At 43.4% G+C, this 24855-nt stretch overlaps 1 protein-coding gene across 3 annotated transcripts in view; it reads left to right on the top strand.

Annotated features, from left to right (window-relative positions):
• LOC139264385 (triple functional domain protein) overlaps window positions 1–24855 on the top strand; it is a 760938-nt gene that overhangs the window by 292309 nt on the left and 443774 nt on the right. For all 3 annotated transcript variants that reach the window (XM_070880754.1, XM_070880753.1, XM_070880752.1), the window contains exons 5-6: window positions 3172–3684; window positions 16194–16316. In XM_070880754.1, coding sequence (XP_070736855.1) covers window positions 3172–3684; window positions 16194–16316 — 636 coding nt within the window. The remainder of the gene's footprint in view (window positions 1–3171; window positions 3685–16193; window positions 16317–24855) is intronic.

Raw genomic sequence — 24855 nt, 5'->3', positions numbered from 1 at the left:
CATCCAAATCATTGATATAGATTGTGAATAGTTGAGGCCCAAGCACTGATACTTGCGGTAACCCACTAGTTACAGTCTGCCAACCCAAAAATGACCCCTTTATTCCTACTCTCTGTTTTCTGTCCGATAACCAATCCTCAATCCATGCAGCTATATTACCCCAATCCCAGGAGCCCTCATTTTGTTTAATAACCTCTTGTGTGGCACCTTATCGAATGTCTTCTGAAAATCTAAGTACACCACATCTACTGGTTCCCCCTTATCTATTCTGGTTGTCACAACCTCAAAAAACTCTTAACAGATTTGTCAAACATGATTTCCCTTTCATAAATCCATGTTGAGTCTGACCAATCCTATTATTAATTTCTAAGTGCCCTGTTACCACATCCTTAGTAATAGATTCTAGCATTTTCCCTACTTTTGATGTCAGGCTAACTGGTCTGTAGTTCCCCATGTTCTCTCTCCCTCCTTTCTTAAATAGCGGGGTTATATTTGCTACCTTCCAATCCGCAGGAACCTTTCTAGAATCTATTGAATTTTGGAAGATGACAACCAATGCATCCACTATCTCTATAGCCACTTCTTTGAAAACGCTAGGATGTAGGCCATCAGGTCCAGGGGATTTATCGGCTTTCAGTCCCATTAATTTCTCCCATTATAAAATTTTCATCCACAAAGAATCCCAGGCTGAGTAGAACAATCACAGGGTAACCTATTTTTCAGTTGTATTTTTGGTGTGGCAAAGTAATGTTCAGTTCATTGTGCTTCCTGGTGGAATGCAATGTTTAGTTCGTCTTTAGCTGCTTTTAATTTGCTCTTTAGTCAACAGGTCCTGCAGCATAGGTCTCCCCCAGTGAGCAGCCATATCAAAGTCAAATCTGTTCCTTTTTTTTTAGAATGGTGGCAAAGACCTGTTTTTTTTTTTTTTGGTCTTCCCAACTGAAATCAGTCTTGTTGAGGCTAGTAAAATATAGCAGCTTGTTTTGGCATGTCACTACTCTGCACACTGGTTTCTAAAAATTGGCTGCACATTACTAAAGCCAAACGTGGGAGAATGGCGCAGTCAGCTAACTCTTCCGAGAGTGGGACTGCAATGCAAAGGCCACTATAGTTCACAACATCACAACATGCTTACTGGGAGCCCAGTCACATGAAAATATTTTTTTTGTTAACTACATGACAACAGCACGCTTTTCATTTCCAGCATACGTTCATGCAACAACAACTTTGAGGGACAGATGTTGAGCTGTGGCAGGAGAGATTAGGATGGTGAGAGGGCATGGTTACTGAAAGTCTGGTTGAAAAGAAGAGTTTTAAAGGGCTTTTCAACTGTTGGAGAGAATTAGAGACATTGAGGGTTTAGGGGAGGAACGAAATCCAAGGGAGAGAGGAACATAGAAAATGCCGGAACCCATGCAGTGTCGGGCTCGATGGGGGATAAATAAGTTGCAGAGAGAGGGCTGGGCAAGGACATAGAGGAATTTGAAAATGAGAATGAGGAGTTTAACATGTTGGAGGACAACATGCCATTTCAGGTCAGAGAGGCAAGGGTGATGGGCAAAAGGGACTTAATGTGGGACAGGTTGTGTAGGTGGTTGCATTTGAGCAACTTGGAGTTTGCGGAGTGTGGAGGATGGGGAGTCAGAAAGATAGGCAATGGGATAAGTGAGTCGAGATGCGACAGAAGCGAGGATAAGGGTTTCAGCAAGGGATGGGGGTGTGCAATCTTGGTGATGAACATGATTTGGGGTTTAAAGCTCAATTTAGGATCAAGAGGACACCAACGTTTTGGATAGTCTGGCTCAATTTGAGTGAGTGACCAATGAAAGACATGGAGTTTATAGCGGGGGCCGAAAACAATAGCTTCAGTCTTCCTAGTGTTGCGTAATTGCTCATCCATGACTTGAGGTTGGATAGGCAGTCTTGTAGTATGGAGGTAGTAAAGAGAGGAGATGATGGAAAAGTAGAGCAGGGTATCATCAGCATACTGACCCCGTGTTTGTGGATAATGTTGCCAAGGGGCAGCAAGTAGCTGAGGAGAGGAGCTAAGTATAAAAGCTGTAGGAGGTGCAGCTGTTGCTTCACAGGTGTTGGCTACAATTGGATGGACAGTAGTGGATCTACGCAAGGCCAGTTCTATGGAAGTAAACAATGGAGGAGAAACAATTGAAGAAAATGTCATAATCCACCTTATATCGAATGGTGCAGGGAGATTGCGGAGTAATGGCAGCAAATAAAGTCTGAATTTAGTCCTGGCAGTGATGCAATGTCCTCGTCCCCCGTCCCCCTTCCCCCATTTTAATTATCTCTTCCTCCTCTTTAAGGTATAGACTCATATTGGTGATCAGTTCTATTTTTAGTGTATTAATGTAACAGCATTAAAAAATCCAGTTATTGGCATATGGACAATGTAAAAAAAAGAGCCCTCTTTAACCATGTTCTGAAAATCTATGTGTGCTTTTTCTACCTGATGTTTCCAATTAAATGAATTATGAGCTAAATATAGAAAAAGGTACAAGGTAAAGTTTAAAATGGAAACCAGTTTTTAATTTAATTAAAAAAACTGCAATGGTTACTTCACTTTCCTAGCAAATAAGAACCATGAAAACCATAGAAGGTTGCAATGTTTTCCAGTTAATTGTTTTACAAATAATCTGCAAAGAATGAACCCTTTAGTGCAGTGCCTGTTCTTAAGTTTTTGTTAATACCAAAATCACAATCACTACTTTGCTGTGGCCGCTTTCAGGAATGCTCCAAAACACTGCATGGGACATGGATTTGAGCCACCAAATCGTACTTAATGTGTTCCTGTTTTGAAACAAACCATCGTGCATATTTGCAAAATAATGGCTCGGCATTTCCCCACGGTAGTGGAGAGGAATCTTTAGGACCAGTATTTTTGAACTATAGCACTTATCTTGTTCGATCGATATTGAGCGAGTCCTGCCTCCTAAATGTATTCCCTTGCTTTCTCTCTCTGTACAGTAGAATAGAGGAAAAAGCTCTGAATCCCAGCTGTGGAAAACAGAGCAAGAGTGCTGCCGAGATGAATGGAAGTTGACCTGCAAGTGGTCCCTGGGCTATATTATGTATATCACTAAAGTGTAATCTTCAATTGTGAGTTATAAACTGGCTAGGATAACCCATGCTTTTTATTCTACCTGTTTTTAGACCAACATGGTGTCCATAGAAGGTCTTACCAAAGTTGTTGACCCATCCCAGCTCACTCCAGAGTTTGATGGCTGTTTGGAGTACAACCATGAGGAGTGGATTGAAATCCGTGTGGCCTTTGAGGACTTCATAAGCAATGCATCACACATGTTGTCCAGACTGGAAGAACTGCAGGAGATGCTAGCCAAAAAAGACTTCCCTCAGGACTTGGAAGGAGCTAGAAAGATGATAGATGAGCATACGCTACTGAAGAAGAAAGTCATCAAAGCTCCAATTGAAGAGTTGGACCTCGAAGGGCAAAAATTGCTGCAAAGGATTCAAAGCAGTGGAAGTTTTCCCCATAAGAACTCCATATCAGGGAATGTAGACTTTCAGGGCCTTGTACCAAAAGTGTCCAGTATGCTGGATAGACTGCACTCAACCAGGCAACATCTGCATCAGATGTGGCATATACGCAAGCTGAAACTGGATCAGTGCTTTCAGCTCAGGCTCTTTGAACAAGATGCAGAAAAGGTAAGAATAAATGAACCACTCAGGATACATTAACGACCTTTGTTGGTCTTGGAGAGATTATTTTATTCCTGGTCTAGATTCATGAATTTAATTTGATTTTATACATTATAAGTTTAGCATCTTTTTAATTGATTATTCAGAATAAATTATGAGAATAAAGAAGTGCTGATAAACTTATTTGTAAGAGATTTATAAGCATTATCAGAAAATGGAGCCTAGAAGAAGGTATGTGAAGTGAAGACCCAAAAATAAAGTTCTGTTTTTTAATTTATATATTAGTAAATTGCCTGTGGCATTGTCTGCTATGCTCATAAAGGATGAAACTGAGTACTGTGTACAATGAGCAAGTGTGACCTTAGCTCCTTTTAATAAGACGCCAGAGTGCAGGTACCTCCAACAGGTAGGCCTTCTGGTGGTAGAGTAATACAGGTTACAAGGGGTTAAATACATAACATCACTCCCCCGTGAAGTCAACAGTACACTTATTTACAAGGTGAGGCGATCTGGGGCTTTTCGCTCCCTTGTCGATCATCTCGGTAAAAATGCGGGTGTGGGTGAGTTGGTTAGTTCTTCACTGGGCTGTTGGGCAGCCGGCCTTCCCAGACTGCTGGGGATGGTGAGTTCGGCTTCGTGGTCAACCATGATGTCAGTTGTCACTTGTGTGTGTGTGTGTGTTGGAGGGTCAAAGCTGGTGGTGTCTTCTTCGGGTTATTCGTAGTTGTTGGTGAACCGCAATTTGATTTGGTCCAAATGTTTTCTGTGTGTTTGTCCATTGGCCAATTTGACCTGAAACATCCTACTCCCCTCTTTGGCTGTGACTGTGCCAGTGAGCCATTTAGGACCATGTCCATAATTGAGCACAAACACAGGATCATTGATCTCAATATCGCGTGACAAATTTGTGCGGTCATGGTATACACTTTGATGCCGCTTGCCCTCCACGTGATCATGGAGATCAGGGTGGACAAGCGAGAGCCTTGTTTTAGCATCCTTTTCATGAGCGGCTCAGCTGGGGGAACCCCGGTGAGTGAGTGGGATCTGGTGCTGTAGCTGAGCAGCACTCGGGACAGCAGAGTCTGCAGGGAGCCTTACGACACACATTTCAAACTTTGCTTGATGGTCTGAACTGCCCGTTCTGCCTGGCCGTTGGATGTGGGCTTGAACGGGGCAGATGTGACATGTTTGATCACATTGCGGGTCATGAATTCCTTGAATTCAGCACTGGTTGAAGCACGGCACATTGTCGCCGACTAGGACATCAGGCAAGCCCTGCGTGGCAAACATGTCTTTCAATAGTGGCCGTGGATGTGCTTACAGATATTATCACACATTCAATCCGTTTTGAGTAAGCGTCCACGACAACCAAAAACGTTTTGCCGAGAAATGGGCCCGCATAGTCCACGTGGATCCTCGACCACGGTTTGGAGGGCCACGACCACAAACTTAGTGGTGCATTGCTCAGCTGAGAGCAAGTGTTGCACTGGCGCACGCATGACTCTAAATCTGAGTCGATGCCAGGCCACCACACATGGGATCTGGCTATGGCTTTCATCATTACAATGCCTGGGTGGGTGCTGTGCAGTTCACATATGAATGTATCTCTGCCTTTCTTGGGCAAGACCACGTGATTACCCCACAACAGACAGTCCGCCTGCAGGGACATTTCGTCTTTGCGCCTGTGGAACGGCTTAATCGCCTCCTGCATCTCCGCTGGGACACTGGACTAGCTCCCATGGAGGACACAGTTTTTTTTACCAAGGACAGTAAAGGATCCTGGCTGGTCCAGGTCCTGATCTGGCGGGCCGTAACAGGGGACTTTTCGTTCTCGAATGCCTCCATGACCATGAGCAAGCCCGTTGGCTGTGCTATTTCCACATTGCCATTTGGGCAATGGTAGCTGACTGAGCATCAGCGCAGTTCTCTGTGCCCGGTCTGCGGCAGATTACATAGTTGTATGCCGACAGCGTGAGCGCCCATCTTTGGATGCGGGCAGAGATATTGGTGTTAATCCCTTTGCTCTCAGAGAACAGCGATATGAGCAGCTTGTGGTCAGTTTCAAGCTCAAATTTCAGGCTAAATAAGTACTGGTGCATTTTTTTTACCCCGTAAATGCACGCCAGAGCCTCTTTTTCAATCATGCTGTCGGCCCTTTCGGCCTTGGACAAACTCCTGGACGCATAAGCAACCGGTACAAGATCCCCGATTTGTTAGCCTGTTGTAACACACACCCGACCCCGTATGACGATACATTGCAAGCTAGCACTAATCTTTTACAAGGGTAAAACAGGACAAGCAGTTTGTTGGATCACAACAGATTTTTGGCTTTCTTAAAGGCAGCGTCTTGTGAATTCCCCCATACCTAGTCGTCTCCCTTGCGCAGTAGCACATGTAGGGGTTCTAGCAGGGTGCTTAATCCAGGTAGGAAATTACCGAAATAATTAAGGAGTTCCAGGAACGACCGCAGCTCTGTCACGTTCTGTGGTCTCTGCGCGTTCTTAATGGCCTCCGTCTTGGCGTCGGTGGGTCTGATGCCGTCTGCCGCGATTCTTCTTCCCAAGAACTCGACCTCCTGTGCCAGGAAAACACACCTCGAGGGTTTCAACCTGAGCCCCATGCAATCCAACCGACTAAGAACCTCTTCCAGATTCTTCAAGTGCTCAATGGTGTCCTGACCTGTAACCAATATGTCGAGCTGGAAAACCACGGTGCGAGGAACCGACTTTAGCAGGCTCTCCATGTTCTGTTGGAAGATTGCCGCAGCCGACCGAATCCTGAACGGGCACCAGTTATAGATGAAAAGACCTTTGTTCGTGTTGATGCAGGTGAGGCCTTTTGAAGACTCCTCCAGCTCCTGTGTCATGTAGGCCGAGGTCAGGTCCAGCTTGGTGAACGTCTTTCCTCCAGCCAGGGTCGCAAATAGGTCGTCTGCCTTGGGTAGCGGGTACTGATCCTGCAGCGAGAAACGGTTAATCGTTACTTTATAGTCCCCACAAATTCTAACCGTACCATCCTCTTTTTAAGTACCGGGACAATCGGACTCGTTGAATTCCACCGGCGCGATGATGTCTTCTCGCTGCAGCCTGTCCAGCTCAATTTCCATTTTCTCATGCATCATGTACGGTACCGCCTGTGCCTTGTGGTGGATGGGTTGCGTACCGGGAACCAAATGGATCTGCGCTTTCGCCCCCGAGAAACTTCCAATGCCTAGCTCGAACAACGATGGAATTGCTCAGAACATGGGCACATAAGGCGTTGTCGACAGACAAAAACACTCAGATGTCGTCCCAGTTCCAGCGGATTTTTCCCAGCCCGCTTCTGCCAAACAACGTGAGGCCATCCCCTGGCACATTCCACAGCGGGAATTCGTGTACTGCTGCGTCACAGGAGACTTTGACTTCTGCACTGCCAATTACAGGGATTAGTTCCTTGGTGTAAGTCCTTAGTTTGGTGTGAATGGGGCTGAGCTTGGGCCTGGGTGCCTTTTTGCCCCACAGCCTGTCGAAGGCCTTTGTACACATTATGGACTGACTTGCCTCCGTGTCCAGTTCCATAGATACTGGAATACCGTTCAGTTCAACTTTCAACGTTATTGGTGGACATTTCGTAGTGAATGTGTGTACCCCGTACACGTCTGCCTCCTTGATACGAGTCTCCAATTCAGCCTGATCCACAGTGGATCGATCTTCCTCTGCAACGTGGTGGTTTGCAGGGTTTGCAGCTCGCCTGCACGTTCACTGGAGGTGTCCCATTGTTCTGCAACCGTTGCACGCATAGTGCTTGAAGTGGCATTGATGGGCCGATGATCACCTCCACAACACCAAGAAGGTGTTAACTGTCTCGCATTAACGATTGATGGCGGACTCTGGATCATCTGAGGTCGGGCAGCAGCAGTCGGCGTGTACGTTCTGCCATGTATATTTCTGCTCGAAACCGACGTTACTTTATGCACAGTACTGGCCGAAACGTCTTTAATCTGCAAAATCTGTTTGGTGTTGTCGCTGGTGGACATAAATGCCTGGGCTATCGATATAGCTTTACTTAGGTTCGGAGTTTCTACAGTCAACAGTTTGCGAAGGATTGTCTCCCAACGCCCAGTACAAAAAAGTCTCTAAGCATTTGTTCTCGGAATCCCTCAAACTCACAATGTCCTGCGAGGCGCCTTAGTTTGGTGACATAGCTCGCCACTTCCTGCCCTCCGATTGTTGACACGTGTAGAACCGATATCTCGCCATCAAAACGCTTTCCTTAGGATTTAGGTGCTCCCGGACCAGTGTACACAATTATTCTTCGGATTTCTCTGTTAGTTTTGCCGGAGCTAGAAGGTTCTTCATGAGGCCATAAGTTGTTGTCCCAGAGACAGTTAGGAGGATTGCCCTTTGTTTGGCAGTGTTCTCATCCCCTTCCAGCTCGTTGGCCACATAGTATTGGTTGAGTCTCTCCACGAAGGCTCTGAATCGTCCCCTTCTGAGAACTTCTCCAGGCTACCAACTGTTCTTTGCATTTTTGCGCGGTTGTTCGTTACCTCGTCGTCAATTGCTATGCTCATAATAAAGGATGAAACTGAGTACTGTGTACAATGAGCAAGTGTAACCTTAGCTACTTTAATAAGAGTGCAGGTACCTCATGGGTGGCCTGCTTATATACCGTGCTCCCAAGGGATGCTGGGATCCCTTGGGACTCCAACAGGTACTGCCCTCTGGTGGTAGTGTAATACAGGTTACAAGGGGTTAAATACATAACATTGTCCACAGAAGGTTCAAAGCCTGGAATATTTTCGATGGGAGCAAAAAGTTGGAAGTGCGTCGAAAAGTGAATCATCATCGGCATTGAATCACCAAAAGGCCAGACCACAAAGTCAACCAGTGGTCAAGCATTGCCACCTTTTGCCAAACTTAATGTATGATGAAAATTGTTACTGTGGCCGAGGATCTGGAAGATCCACAAAAGAGAAGGGGATGAGATGCACATCGATGCAGAGAGATTGACGAGGAGGGGGAAATTCTGGAAAGGGAAGCAAGAAGATGCATTAGAGGGAATTTACAATCATGTGGTGAAGGGGAGAGGTTTAGAACAGTGGGGATCAAATCAAAAAGTTTGTGATAGGGAGGTGCATGGCAAAGAGGGGCATTTGGTCTACAATGACAAGGTCTGGAAAGTGGACAGACATTCAAGTGGGGAGATGCACAAAACAACATTGGGGCAGTGCAGGAGATATTCTGCTGCCACCCCTTGGACCCGGGTCTGATCAAAATCCCTTGGGAAGTGGGCCACCAAATATTGAGCTGGGTTGCACAAAAGCAGCGGGTCAATAATTTACGGCAACAAATTATAAAAATATGAAACGCACACAAACAGCTAAGTGCCTGCTTGGCTCAATGATAGCCTCCGAGTCAGAGGTTCATTTTGTTGGCTAACATTTCAGTGCCATACTTAGGGGGTGCTATATTGTCAGAATACTGTCTTTTGGATGAGACATTAAACTGATGTCCTGTCTGCCTGTTCAGGCACAATTGTAAAAAGAGCTGGGGTCTGCCCAAAAGTTAGATTTTAAACACCACAAAAACAGGTTAACTAGTTATTTATACAATTTGCTTCTGTGTGATATTGTTGCAATTCACTGGCTGTGAAATGCTTTGGGATGTCCTGAGGGTGTGATGGGAGCTTTATATAAATGCAAGTTATTTTTTTCCTCTCAATCAAAAATATATATTTGTATATATGAAAATAAAAATGATAATTTTCCATGATCTCTTGGGGGTGGCGGGTGAACTTATGCGAGCAGGGGGTGAGCGCTGCCAGTGGGGTGCGAACTACCAGCCCACGACCAGGCCGCAAAGGGGCAATTCTTAACAATTTAGAGCCCTGAGCTATTAGTGGTGGCAGGAAATGGGCAAGAAAACAAACCTTCAACTCATATAAACAGAACAGGAATAGGCCATTCAACCCTTCGAGTCTGTTCCTCCATTCAGTTACATCGTAGCTGATCAGTATCTTAACTCTATCTACCCGCCATGTTCTGTAACCCTTAATAACCTTGCCTAACAAAAATCTATCAATCTGTTTTGAAATTTTCAATTGACCTAGCCTCAACAGCTTTTGGGGTAGAGTTTTCCAGATTTCCACTGCACTTTGTGTGAAGAAATGCTTCCTGACATCACCCCTGAACAACCCAGCTCTAATTTTAAGGTCATGCCTCTTATTCTGGACTCCCCCAACAGAGGAAACAGTTTCTCTCGATCTCCCCTATCAATTCCTTTAATCATCTTAAACACCTCAATTTAATCTTCTACAGTAAAGGGAATACAAATCTCATCTATGCAAATGGTGGTCATAGTTTAAGCCTTTTAGCTCCCGTATCATTCTGGTGGATCCCTGCTGCACACCTTGCAAGGCCATGAAATATCCTTCCTGAGATGCGGTACCCAGAACTGAATGCAGTACTTTACCCGCTAACCAATTAAGATTTTAGTTTAAAAATATAAAAGTCAAAATGATTAAAAATATTATTTTAAACTCATCAATTAAGAAAAGAGAGCTACAGCGGCACTGAATCTATAGGAACGGATCAGTAACCTGCAGAATACTGATTGTGATTGTAATCTGACAGTCAAGTGTGACTTTCCTGGTCTAATGCACCATTTATTGGCATTATGGGGAAATATTTTTACATCTTAACATGGTATATCCTACAGGAAATGTTTACATTGGACTTTTCAATGGAATATGTGATGCACGTAGCGGTTTTAATATATTACTAGTTGATGTCCCGTGGAGTCAAGATCAAGTGTAATCCTCAGGTGAAACAGGATTAGAAGGCAGGGGATAATTAAACCAGAGCATGCAGTCATGTTTGAATCATACTTTAAAGTTATACATTCTTTCCTAATTTTTATACTTGCTTTATAAATTCCTTTATCCACATTTTTAATCAAAACTGTTCATATAAATTTATTGTGCTGTAAGAGCAGGTGAGTGGGATTCATTGGATAGCTCTAGCAAAGAGCCAGCACATGCACGAATGGGCCGAATGGCTTCCTTCTGTGCTGAATCATTCTATGATTCTGATTGCATCCTCCTACCAGCAATGGTGCAGCAGTGCCTCCACTCCATTGTCTCTGGCACATGCTGTGCGCTCGCTCACTCTCTCTCTCTCTCTCTCTCTCTCTCTCTCTCTCACTCGTTGCACTAATTAACCCATGATACTCTTTACCTATATCATAAGAAAATAAGAACTAGGAGCATGAGTAGGCCATACGGCCCCTCGAGCCTGCTCCGACATTTAATACGATCATGGCTGATCCGATCATGAACTCGGGTCCACTTCCCTACCTGCTCTCCATAACCGCTTATTCCCTTATCGTTTAAGAAACTATTTCTGTCTTAAATTTATTCAATGTCCCAACTTCCACAGCTCTCTGAGGCAGCGAATTCCACAGATCCACAACTCCGAGAAGAAATTTCTCCTCATCTCAATTTTAAATGGGCAACCCCTTATTCTAAGATTATGCCCTCTAGTTCTAGACTCCCCCTATCAGTGGAAACATCCTCTCTGCATCCACCTTGTCAAGCCCCCTCATAATCTTATACGTTTCTATAAGATCACCTCTCATTCTTCTGAATTCCAATGAGTAGAGGCCCAAGCTACTCAACATTTCCTCAAAAGTCAACCTCCTCATCTCCGGAATCAACCTAGTGAACCTTCTCTGAACTGCCTTCAAAGCAAGTATATCCTTTCATAAATATGGAAACCAAAACTGCACGCAGTATTCCAGGTGTGGCCTCACAACTGTAGCAAGACTTCCCTGCTTTTATACTCCAACCCCTTTGCAATAAAGGCCATGATTCCATTGGCCATCCTGATCACTTGCTGTTACCTGCATGCTCACCTTTTTTGTTTCATGCACAAGTACCCCCAGGTCCTGCTGTACTGTAGCACTTTGCAATCTTTCTCCATGTAAATAATAACCTGCTCTTTGATTTTTTTTCTGCCAAAGTGCATGACTTCACATTATACTCCATCTGCCAAATTTTTGCCCACTCACTTAACCTGTCTATGTCCTTTTGCAGATTTTTTGTGTCCTCTCACACATTGCTTTTCCTCCATCTACAGCAAACTTGGCTACATTACACTCGGTCCCTTCCTCCAAGTCGTTAATATAGATTGTAAATCGTTGGGGTCCCAGCACTGATCCCCTGCGGCACCCCGCTGGTTACTGATTGCCAACCCGAGAATGAACCATTTATCCCTACTCTCTGTTTTCTTTTCATTAGCCAATCCTCTATCCATGCTAATATATTACTCCCAACCCCGTGAACTTTTATCTTGTGCAGTAACCTTTTATGTGGCACCTTGTCAAATGCCTTCTGGAAGTCCAAATCCACCACATGCACTGGTTCCCCTTTATCCACCCTGATCGTTACATCCTCAAAGAATTCTAGCAAATTTGTCAAACATGACTTTCCCTTCATAAATCCATGCTGACTCTGCCTGACCGAATTTTACTTCTCCAAATGTCCTGCTAATGCATCTTTAATAATGGACTCCAACATCTTCCCAATCACAGATATTAGGCTAACTGGTCTATAGTTTCCTGCTTTTTGCCTGCCTCCTTTTTAAATAGGGGCTGTTAACCTATGTTAAATGCTGTTAACCTTTTATATTACATGCTATCCTACAGCAACATTTAGTTGTTGATGTTTGCCACTAGAAGCAGCTAAGTATTGCAGCAATACATTTGCAGAAAAGAAAAAAATAAGCTGCTGCAGATGCTGCAAATCTGAAAACAAAAACAGGATTGCAGTCAGGTCAGCGGGTTTCAGCAACAGGTGGGAGGTGGACTCTAAGCTAGAAAAGGTTACCGTAAAGCTTTAAACGACTGAGGAGCAGAGTCACAACAGCTAAGCCTTACAGTGTAGTCCAATGGAGTTGTGCAGTCCTAAAGGCAGAGAATTCAGGAGATTGGGAAGTCAAATTTGAGCAGATTTCGAGGTGTTGAAAAGAACTCAGTAAAAATGCAGAATGAGCAATGCGCTTTAAACTTGGTAGTTTTTAATTTGTAGTTTGGTGCTATGATGTGTCTATTATTGTGGCTAGGGATCTTAAGCAGTAGAAAACAGAAGATTACATAAGAACATAAGAATTAGAAGCAGGCAAATGCTATACAGTCCTTTGTGCCTGCTCCGCCGTTCAATAAGATCATGGCTGATTCAACCTCAACTTCACTTTCCTGCCCAATCACCATAATCCCTTGATTCCCTGAGAGTCCAAAAATCTATCTATCTCAGCCTTGAATATACTCAATGACTGAGCATCCACAGCTCTTTGGGTAGAGAATTCCAATGATTCACAACCCTCTGAGTCTCATAACATGGGACTTCCCTTAGGTAGGGACCTCCTTGGCTCGGAGGCATCAACACCACCAGTAAGTAAGCATTGGGTATTATACTCCCTCAAGAGTAGTTGAATCAAGCATAAATATCCCTCTGACAGACATTGATAGAACTCCTGAACCGCAGCCCAAGAAAGGATCTTGAAACAATCCTGGATTTGTATTCGGTACCCAATATGGGGGTTACTCACTTCTACTTTTACAGTCATCCACACAGTTCGGGATTCCCCTTTGTCAGACTTCTACAGCTCCCATTAGCGGGGAGGACTTGAGGAAACAAAGGTGATACTGGCACCCTGCCCCAGAAAAAATGAAACGGAGCCACGGCACACCACAGGATTGACTTGACCCCATGAGCTGTCAGTGACTTTTCAAATCAATAAGAACTATGTTGACTGGTTGCCTTTTCTTATCCTGAGTACACAGATTACCAATATGGCCAAATACATGCTACCCCTCATTTTTTACTGAACTCAACCCCATATTCCTGCATCCTCCTTTCCTCCCTCCCCCTCCCCTCCACACCCACCCCCAACATCCTGAGAGGCAAAAATAGACCTGTAAGGTTGACGGTGGATAGGCAGTGGCAAACATTTAAAGATCACATGGATGAACTTTAACAATTGTACATCCCTATGCAGTAAAAATAAAACTGGGAAGGTGGGTCAACCGTGGCTAACAAGGGAAATTAGGGATAGTGTTAAATCCAAGGATATAAATTGGCCAGAAAAAGAAGCAAACCTGAGGACTGGGAGAAATTTAGAATTCAGCAGAGGAGGACAAAGGATTTTATTTGGAGGGGGAAAATAGAATATGAGAGGAAGCTTGCTGGGAGCATAAAAACTGACTGCAAAAGCTTCTATAGATATGTGAAGAGAAAAAGATTAGTGAAGACAAACATAGGTCCCTTGCAGTCAGAATCAGGTGAATTTATAATGCGGCACAAAGAAATGGCAGACCAATTTAACAAATACTTTGGTTCTGTCTTCACGAAGCAAGACGCAAATAACCTTCCGGAAATACTAGGGGGCCGAGGGTCTAGCGAGAAGGAGAAACCTCAAGGAAATCCTTATTAGTCAGGAAATTGTGTTAGGGAAATTGATGGCATTGAAGGCCGATAAATCCCCAGGGCCTAATAGTCTGCATCCCAGAGTACTTAAGGAAGTGGCCCTAGAAATAGTGGATGCATTGGTGATCATTTTCCAACAGTCTATCAACTCTGGATCAGTTCCTATGGACTGGAGGGTAGCTAATGTAACACCACTTTTTAAAAAAAGGAGGAAGAGAGAAAATGGGGAATTATAGACCGGTTAGCCTGACATCAGTAGTGGGGAAAATGTTGGAATCAATTATTAAAAATGAAATAGCAGCGAATTTTGAAGCAGTGTCAGGATCGGTCCAAGTCCGCATGGATTTATGAAAGGGAAATCATGCTTGCCAAATCTTCTGGAATTTTTTGAGGATGTAACTAGCAGAGTGGACAAGGGAGAACCAGTGGATGTGGTGTATTTGGACTTTCAAAAGGCTTTTGACAAGGTCCCACACAAGAGAGTGGTGTGCAAAATTAAAGCAGATGGTATTGGTAATGTATTGACGTGGATAGAGAACTGGTTGGCAGACAGGAAGCAGAGAGTCGGGATAAACGGGTCCTTTTCAGAATGGCAGGCAGTGACAGGTGGGGTGCCACAGGTCTCAGTGCTGGGACCACAGCTATTTACAATATACATCAGTGACTTGGATGAAGGAATTGAGTGTAATATCTCCAATTTGCAGATGACACTAAGCTGGGTGGCGGTGTGAGCTGTGAGGAGGATGCTAAGAGGCTGCAGGGTGACTTGGACAGGTTAGGTGAGTGGGCAAATGCATGGCAGATGCAGTATAATGTGGATAAATGTGAGGTTATCCACTTTGGGGGCAAAAACATGAATGCAGAATATTATCTGAATGGCGGCAGATTAGGAAAGGAAGAGGTGCAAAGAGACCTGGGTGTCATCGTACATCAGTCATTGAAAGTTGGCATGCAGGTACAGCAGGCGGTGAAGAAGGCAAATGGCATGTTGGCCTTCATAGCTAGGGGATTTGAGTATAGGAGCAGGGAGGTCTTACTGCAGTTGTACAGGGCCTTGGCGAGGCCTCACCTGGAATATTGTGTTCAGTTTTGGTCTCCTCATCTGAGGAAGGACGTTCATGCTATTGAGGGAGTGCAGCGAAGGTTCACCAGACTGATTCCCGAGATGGCAAGACTGAGATATGAGGAGAGGCTGGATCGACTGGGCCTGTATTCACTGGAGTTTAGAAGAATGAGAGGGGTCTCATAGAAACATATAAAATTCTGAAGGGACTGGACAGGTTAGATGCAGGAAGAATGTTCCCGATGTTGGGGAAGTCCAGAACCAGGAGTCACAGTCTAAGGATAAGGGGTAAGCCATTTAGGACGGAGATGAGGAGAAACTTCTTCACTCAGAAAGTTGTTAACCTGTGGAATTATCTATCGCAGAGAGTTGTTGAGGCCAGTTCGTTAGATATATTCAAGAGGGCTTTAGATATGGCCCTTACGGCTAAAGGGATCAAGGGGTATGGAGCGAAGGCAGAAAGGGGTACTGAGGTGAATGATCAGCCATGATCTTATTGAATGGTGATGCAGGCTCGAATGGCCTACTCCTGCACCTATTTTCTATGTTTCTAGCCAATTTCTGTCAATCAATTTATTAACGATCCCCAGGAAGGTCCCAAATCATGCCTTCTGTCATAATCTCACAGTTTTCCAAATGTGCATGGGTGCTTCATGGTCGTCTCTCAACTAATAGCACTTACAAGTCTAGCACATGGAGTAATGCTCACACATTTCTCATTATTACTGTTTTAGATTTAGCTGCAGCACACAATACCTCTGACAGAGTGTCATAATAGTTAGGGTAATGACTCTTGTGTACCTATGGTATGTGAAGGATGCTGAATGAAGAAGAAACACAAGAATATGTGCCTAGTAAGGTTGCCTTCATTTTTGGTGTGCATCATTCAGATATCATAAACACACCAATACATGCCTGTTGAATAATGCTAATTCAGAAAGCTAACTGAGATTCAATGTGCCTAATAAATCTCCTCCTTCTATTCCAGATGTTTGACTGGATCTCTCACAACAAAGGCCTCTTTTTGAACAGCTACACAGAGATTGGAGCTACTCATCAGCACGCGATGGAACTTCAGACACAGCACAATCACTTTGCAATGAACTGCATGGTAAGGGCCTATAGATGTGAAACAAATAAAAGTTGATGCAATAAATTCTGCTTTTCTACTTTTCAGTTGGGGCAAAAAGAGAAGTGCCTGGTGAAGAACTGTGATATATTTCACTAATGAATAAGACAAGTGATGTTTTTTTATTGCTTGGATTCCCTCAGAAACAGATTGTCTTTTTATGCTGAGGGAGGGCAGTAGGATGTAATCAGCAGGAGGTTTCCTTGCCTATGTTTGACCTGAAGTTAGAGGCCTGGATTAATGATCCGGAGACGTGAGCTCAGATCCCACCACGGCAGCTGTGGAATTTAAATTCAGTTAATTAAATAAATCTGGAATAAAAAAACTAGTATCTCTAATGTTCTTTCGGGAAGGAAATCTACTGTCCTTACCTGGCCTGGCCAATATATGACTCCACACCCACAGGAATGTGTTTGACTCTTAACTACCCTCTGAAATGGTCTAGCAAGCCACTCAGTTACAACAAACTGCTATAAAAAACAATAATAAGAATAAAGCCGAACTGACCACCCGGAATCGACCTAGGCACCGGCTTCGGACATGACAAAGGCACACCCAGCCCACTCAAACCTGCAATGTCCTCCTCACAAACATCTGGGAACTTGTGCCAAAATTAGGAGAGCCGTCCCACAGAGTTGTCAAGCAACAGCCTGACATAGCCATATTACAGAATCATACCTTTCAGCTAATTTCCCAGACTCCTCCTTCACCATCCCTGGGTATGTCCTGCCTCACTGCCAGGACAGACCCACCGAGGTGGCGGCACAGTGGTATACAGTCGGGAGGGAGTGGCCCTGGGAGTCCTCAACATTGACTCTGGACTTCATGTAGTCTGATGGCTTCAGGTCAAACATGGGCAAGAAAACATCCTGCTGATTACCACCTACCGCCCTCCTTCAGCTGATGAATCAGTACTCCTCCTGAACACTACTTGGAAGAAGCACTGAGCGTAGCAAGGGCACAGAATGTACTCTGGGTGGGGGTCTTCAATGTCCATCACCAAGAGTGGCTCGGTAGTACAACTGCTGACCTAGTTGGTTGAGTCCTGAAGGACATAGCAGCCAAACTGGGCCGGCATCAGGTAGTGAAGGAACCAATCCGAGGAAAAAAACCTACTTGAACTAGTCCTCACAAATCTACCTGTCGCAGACCGTATTGTCCATGACCATATTGGTAGCAGTGACCACTGCACAGTCATTGTGGAGACGTCTTCACACGGAGGACACCCTCCATCGTGTTGTGTGGCACGACCACTGTGCTAAATGGGATAGATTCAGAACAGATCTAGCAGCTCAGAACTAGGCATCCAAAAGGTGTTGTATTCCACCACAATTTGTAACCTCATGGCTGGACAGAGCCCAGCACGCGAGTGCAAAAGACAGGGCTTGAAGCATTTGCAACCATCTTCAGCAGAAGTGCCGAGTGGATGATCCATCTCTGCCTCCTCTTGAGGTCCCTAACCATCACAGAAGCCAGTCTTCAACCAATTCGATCCACTCTACCTGCTATTAAGAAATAGCTGAGTGCACTGGATACAGCAAAGGCTATGGGCCCCGAATGCATTCCGGCTGTAGTGCTGAAGACTTGTGCTCTAGCGATGCCCACATCCCAGGAACAAATGGAAAAAAACAAATGGAGAAAATTAATGGAGGGCACACATTATATACAACGGTTTTGATTCAGATCTTCAGGTTTTATACTGTCCAAACTACATGCATTTATTAAATAATGTATTGGAGGACCCAGTGGTTGAGTGTGTTTAACATTAATAAAGACCTTGGCATCTCTGGGCTGTGGAGGTGAAAACTGTCTTGGATTTTTGCTCTTAATTGCTGATAGAAGTGCAGGTTTGTACATCTTGAGTCGAGACAGAATTGGGGTTAGCTCTGATGACTTGAGGTTTAACAGAACTGTCTAAACTGATAGATAACTTGATTGAGATACTGTTGGGCTTTTGGTCTCTGGAGCTGTGGATTACCAGAGGTCACTGTACATTTACACGGAGGGAAAGGGTGGAAAATATATAATGTATTGCTAGGTAGGTTGTGATGGTACAGAGGAACGTGGGTTTGTATTCCCACACATTGAGGTTCTGACATTAGTGGTACTGTATTTAGGAAATTGCCATCAATTCCACTCCCCACCGTGACCAGTATCTCAGGCTGAACCAAACTGTTTGCATTCTCCGCATCCTATTTGATCCCAATCTGAGCTACCGATCCCAAATCCTTTCACCTCGCCCTCATCCTCAAAACCCATCTCTTTGACCAAGCTTTTAACCACCCTATCTAATACCTCCTTTGGTTCTAGAAAATTTTCTACATTAAGAGCACTAAATAAATGCAAGTTGTTGTGGCATTGGCGGTCAAGTGCTTTCCTATAGATAGATTCGGAAAATTGTAGGAAGAGTCACCTGGCCAATTTCAGAGCCATGGGGTAGGTAGCTTGCCGCCTTAATGATGCGTAGTACAAGGCATGTGAAGACACAGAAAGGGGTTTGTATGAAAACATATATAGTCACATTGTTGGTAATGGAATTGTTAATATTTCAATGTTACCGCTCAAAATCTGCCAAATATTATCTAATTTAAAAAAAATGGGTGAAATCAGAGTAGCAATCTTGCTATTCCACCATCACTACCATTTTGCAGGGTGGTAAAGGAGGAATGAAAGTCTATAAGGAGTGCTTTTTGTTCAATGTATAATAATAACAGGTAGAAAAATGTTTTGAAGATGAATTTTCTATCCTTCAGTGGCGCCAGAGTCTTTTCGCTGCTGGACAGTTCCATGGAATCATCGATAGACAGGCATCCAATATGGCTCCACTGGGTCATATCTTTGGACATACCTGAGAGCATATTTTTGCTGGGTACACTGCCAACATAGGAGGTCTCCATTCTAAATAGAATTTTTTTTAAAAAAGACACCAAATATTTTTGTATCTATTTTTTGCAATGCAAAATGAATAGTTCCCTTAAACGTTCCTTTCTCTACTGCAGCTTTAAGTTCCCATGCACTTGCAACCTGACCTACTTCCCTAATAGAGCATAATAGTATGGCAGAACAAATGGCTCACTCTTGGGCAGCTCATCTGAAGAGAGAGCTGTATGATTCCCGAATTGTAATTTGACATTTTGAAAACTGCTCTCATGAAGAAAGATGATATGCTAAGTTTATACATTTTGAAAAATTACGAGCATACAGCTAATCTAATTAAAACAGTTAAATGTCGATTTATCTTGTGCTATCTAATTTAACACTCTTAATTTTTGCTGTTACTCTGCATGACGACATAAGCCATCTATTTCACGTGAAGAAAGGTGTTTTATGTTGGGCTGTGATGCATAGAATGATGGCTGCTTCACCCTATAACCATATTTGACAGGCTGTAAAACCATTTTGAGTTGCTGCCAGAGGGAATGTGACTGTATTCAGTTGCAGCTGGAACAAATTTGACATAGCAATGTCTTGCTTGTTTGTACTGATTCAGGATAATCGTATCACTTATCCATGTCCTCTTAATCAATAAGCATCTGTTTTCCATTAGATTCTGTACTATGTATTGGGTTTTCTTATAATCAACAGCAAGAGATTTTCCAATAAAAATGGACAATTTCCCCTTATAGGAAATCATTTGGTGCAAAGAGTTCTTTGAATACCATTCAACACTGCACTAAAATGAGATACTTTCAAATGTCAAGAAATCCTGAAAATGGTTCAAGTTAATATTCATTATATAGCACATGCTCTGCAAAATAAGATACCATGGTTGAAGCAAAACTTGTAACCCAATACTGCAATTCAGGCTTTCATGTCTAATGGCATCATCTTTAGCCCCAATTAGGTTATAGCTGTGCAATTCACTCCACGGTGGATGCTATTTTAGTAATGAATCATCCGTGATACTTTCTGTCTGAATGGATACTGCTGCAATTTAATAGATATCGGAGACTTTGGGAATATGGTTTTCTTCACGCATTAATGTCCACCAATTCAATTGTTCAGTTTTATCTACATATTTATATTGTATTAAATTTACTATGTATGTCACACACTCCATATTTGGGCATCACCACTGTGACACACAATCACTTCTGCCACATACTTCCACTAGATGCAACATCATAGGTTTCAGAAGTTGCAGATCCTCATACCTAGACTTACAGCAGCACTATTATTCACAACCTCCAGGACACTGCCAATATTCCCAACCGTCCTCCTGTTTGGTACAATTATTCATCATTTTTTTCTTTCTTAGTTTCAGTTTCCCCCTTTCTATGTTTAGGTAAATGATTCACAAAACCTTGAGTGTTTTTCTCTGAGAGATCAATTATGGAGGCTGTTCCTGGCACTCCACCTATCCCATGCAACCTATTTTGCCCCCTCTAGTGCTTCCTGCTCCCTTTGCCCATTAAGATGCTTTTCCTATGCAAATGCAAAACAAGATCTTCATTTCCACATAAAAATGTAACATGCTCGTGGATCTTTTGTCAAGTCGAAGTGAATATTCCTCAGTGCATTAGGGATGCTGTAGGAATAGCTTTGGAGATCTGCAGCTTCTGGAACTTCTAAAGCTCCAACTAATGGGTGATGATCTGTGTTCAAGCTTTTTGGACTGTTTTTCACCACTTGCCAGAAATATTTACAAACTATTCAAACCACCTTCACTCATACCTGTAGTGGCACACTTTAACCATTAGATGGTAAACGAGCCAAAGGTGGGCAGAGGAAGCGTTACAAGGACACCCTCAAAGCCTCCCTGGTAAAGTGCGACATCACCACTGACACCTGGGAGACCCTGGCCGAAGACCGCCCTAGGTGGAGAAAGTGCATCCGGGAGGGCGTTGAGCTCTTCGAGTCTCAACGTAAAGAGTGTGAAGAGGTCAAGCGCAGGCAGCGGAAGGAGCGCGCGACAAACCAGCCCCACCCACCGCTTCCCTCGACGAATGTCTGTCCCACCTGTTACAGGCTCTCGTATTGGACTGTTCAGCCATCAAATAACTCACTTTGGAGTGGAAGCAAGTCTTCGAGGGACTGCCTATGATGATGATGGCACACTTCACCCTTTAGATGGAGCTTGAGAAGTTCCAGAAGCTGCAGATCTCCAAAGCTATTCCTGCAGCATCCCTAATGGACTGAGGAATATTCACTTCGACCTGACAAAAGATCCACTAGCATGTTACATTTTTGTGTGGAAATGAAGATCTTGTTTTGTATTTGTGATTAATGGAACAATAAGCTTGATTAATCACTATAAATAGAATTATACACAAAATAGGATTGAGTTCCTTGGTGGTTGTTGCATATTCTCGAACAACAAGGTGGATATACATTGGCTCCCGATCCGGCAATACCTCGATTTTTAAATTCTCATCCTTGTTTTCAAGTCCCTCTATGGCTTCGCCCCTCCCTATCTCTGTAATCTCCTCCAGCCCTACAATTCTCCCAGATCTCTGCGCTCCTCCAATTCTGGCCCCTTGCACACCCCCAATTTTAATCGCTGCATCATTGGCAGCTGTGCCTTCAGTTGCCTAGACCCTAAGCTCTGGAATTCCCTCCCTCAACCGACCCCCCCCCACAATCAAAACCTCTCGACCTATCTCTGCTCCTTTAAGTCGCATCTTAAAACCTATTTTGACCAAGCTTTTGGTCACTTAGGCTCAGTCAAATTTTGTTTGAAAACACTCCTGTGAAGCGTCTTGGTCTGTTACTACACGAAAGGCGCTATAACATTGCAAGTTGTTGTAATACAGTGATTTTTACACTGGTCAATAAATAGTTTTAAAGTGAAATATGGTCACTGGAGCATTTTGCTGTGAAAAACAGTATAAAACATTTTGAAAAGGTATTTAGATATCTTGACAGTGTAGTTTCTTACCTCTGGTTGTAGATTACTGAATTCATATCCATCTTTTACCAATATTTAAATCCAGTTGCTTTCATAGAGGTAAGCTTAGCATGTCGGGATAGATTAAAAATCTGCACGGCAGAAGCAATACACTTGTTGGGAAAACATGGGTTACTGCTAATGGAAGTTATGGGCAGAACTGAGGCCCTTAACTACCTTTACTTTATGCAAGAGGGGATCTGGCTTTGTGAATAAAATAAAAGCCATATCATTACATGTATTCAGTACATTTTTCCCTGTTGAGAGGACAGCAAAGCAATGTGACTTTTTTGCTCTATGACTGTTGATTTGGACATTTTCAACAGCAGCCAACAGAGTGACTGTCACTTCAATTTTTCATCCCTTGCCAAGGGAAAATAGCTGAACGTTGCTTGGTATCTCTTTACAACAGGTTAGCTGAAGTGAGGAATGAACCTTGTGGAAAACTGCAATTGTGAACTAATATCTGAACACTTAATAACAGTACGTGATGATATTGTGCTTCCCCAAAAATAGGCAAATAAAATGAAGCAAATCTGAAACATACACAGTATCTGATGATAAATGTGAGAATTATTGGTAGTTACTGATGCATGTAAGATGGGTAGAAAAGGGTCATAGATTTATTTATTGGCTATTAATACATTTTTATAGAAATATAGAAATTTACAGCGCAGAAGGAGGCCATCTCGACCCATCGTGTCCACGCCGGCCGACAAAGTGCCGCACGGCCCTTGGTCAGCAGCCCTAAAGGTTACATATAAACCTATGAACAATGACGGAAAGGCAAAGAGCACCCAGCCTGACCAGTCCACCTCACACAACTGCGACACCCCTTATGCTGAAACATTCTACAGTTCACCCCAACCAGAGCCATGTGATCTCCTGAGAGAGACAAAATCCAGATAAAAACCCAGGCCAATTTAAGGAGAAAAAATCTGGGAAAATTCCTCTCCGATCCATCCAGGCGATCGAAACTAGTCCAGGAGATCACCCTGGCCGTATTCGATTCCCTGCAGTAATTACCATTATATCTGCGCCGTCCAACACAAGGTCATCCAGTCTAATCCCAATTACCAGCTCTAGGTCCGTAACCCTGCAGGTTACTGCACTTCAAGTGCCCATCCAACCATCTCTTAAAAGTGGTGAGGATTTCTGCATTCACCACTCTTCCAGGTAGCGAGTTCCAGATCCCCACAACCCTCTGCGTAAATAAGCCCCCCCTCAAATCCCCTCTAAACCTTCCACCAACCAACTTAAAACTATGCCCCCTTGTAACAGACCCCTCCACAATGGAAATGAGCTCTTACAATCCACTATGTCCAGGCCCCTCAATATTTTGTACACGTCAATGAGGTCTCCTCTCAACCTCCTCTGTTCCAATGAGAACAAACCCAATCTATCCAATCTGTCCTTATAACTAAGATTCTCCATTCCAGGCAGTATCCTAGTAAATCTCCCCTGCACCCTCTCTAGTGCAATCGCATCCTTCCTATAATATGGCGACCAGAACTGCACGCAGTATTCTAACTGTGACCTAACCAAAGTATTATACAATTTAAGCATAACCTCCCTGCTCTTGTATTCTATGCCTCGGCCAATAAAGGCAAACATTCCGTATGCCGCCTTAACCACCTTATCCACCTGGCCTGCTACTTTCAGGGATCTGTGGACAAGCACTCCAAGGTTCCTTTGTTCATCTACACTTCTAAGTGGCCTACCGCTTAATGTGTATACCCTTTCCTTATTAGCCCTCCCAAAGTACATTACCTCACACTTCTCTGAATTAAATTCCATTTGCCACTGTTCTGCCCACCTGACCAGTAGATTGATATCCTCCTGCAGCCTATGACTTTCCTCTTCATTATCAACCACAAAGCCAATTTTATTATCTGTGAACAATGTCACAAGAGATACACAAGTGAAATCTCTAAGATTATTTAGGATCTCTTGTCACACTGATGACAGATTTACAGCATCTTCCTGTATTGTCATTAAAATTGGCATTTTCAGATTGATGTAATTTTTATAACTCTAAAGAAAGCACTGTGTTACTGGAGAGTAAGTGTATTATATTGGGGAGGAAGAAAAAGCTGGAAGCTGAAAGTTGGAATGTTGAAAACTGCTTCTTTAAATTCTTGAAAATAAATGGTTAGAATTGTTTTAGTATGTTTTGTGTGACAAAGGTTGTACACACAGAAAAGCAAAATCAAAGGCAATACTTTGAGAAAAACATTTTGGAGTTATTATTCACAGGAAAGCAACGTTTAGTTGAACTAATTTTCTGAGCGCCACGGTGGTTTATTGAAGATAATTGTTCTCTTGGGACTGAAGTCAATTCCCTCTTATTTCTTTTACAGCTTTAAGGAGCAGAAGTAGGTAAAAACCTGTGCGACAAACCTCATTAGACCTAGTCATGTAGATTTAGCCTTGGTCTACAGTTGGTGTGCAGCATAAACTCATCACTGCATTCTCATGTTTTACTGTGCTTATGCATGAAAAAAGTGTCTTTTTGGAGCCATTTTACAAACTTCTTCCAGTACTCTCCTGTTCTGTATAAGGCACAATAGAGTTTAATTTCTGTCATGTGCAATAAATAGTGTTACTTTTACTGAGGGCCAGTAAATCTTTGTG

Source organism: Pristiophorus japonicus, chromosome 5 (genome assembly GCF_044704955.1).
Source record: "Pristiophorus japonicus isolate sPriJap1 chromosome 5, sPriJap1.hap1, whole genome shotgun sequence".
In the NCBI taxonomy this organism is placed as follows: Eukaryota; Metazoa; Chordata; class Chondrichthyes; family Pristiophoridae; genus Pristiophorus; species Pristiophorus japonicus.
Note: the sequence above shows the minus strand (reverse complement) of the source record. Positions and strands in the feature narration are given on the sequence as shown.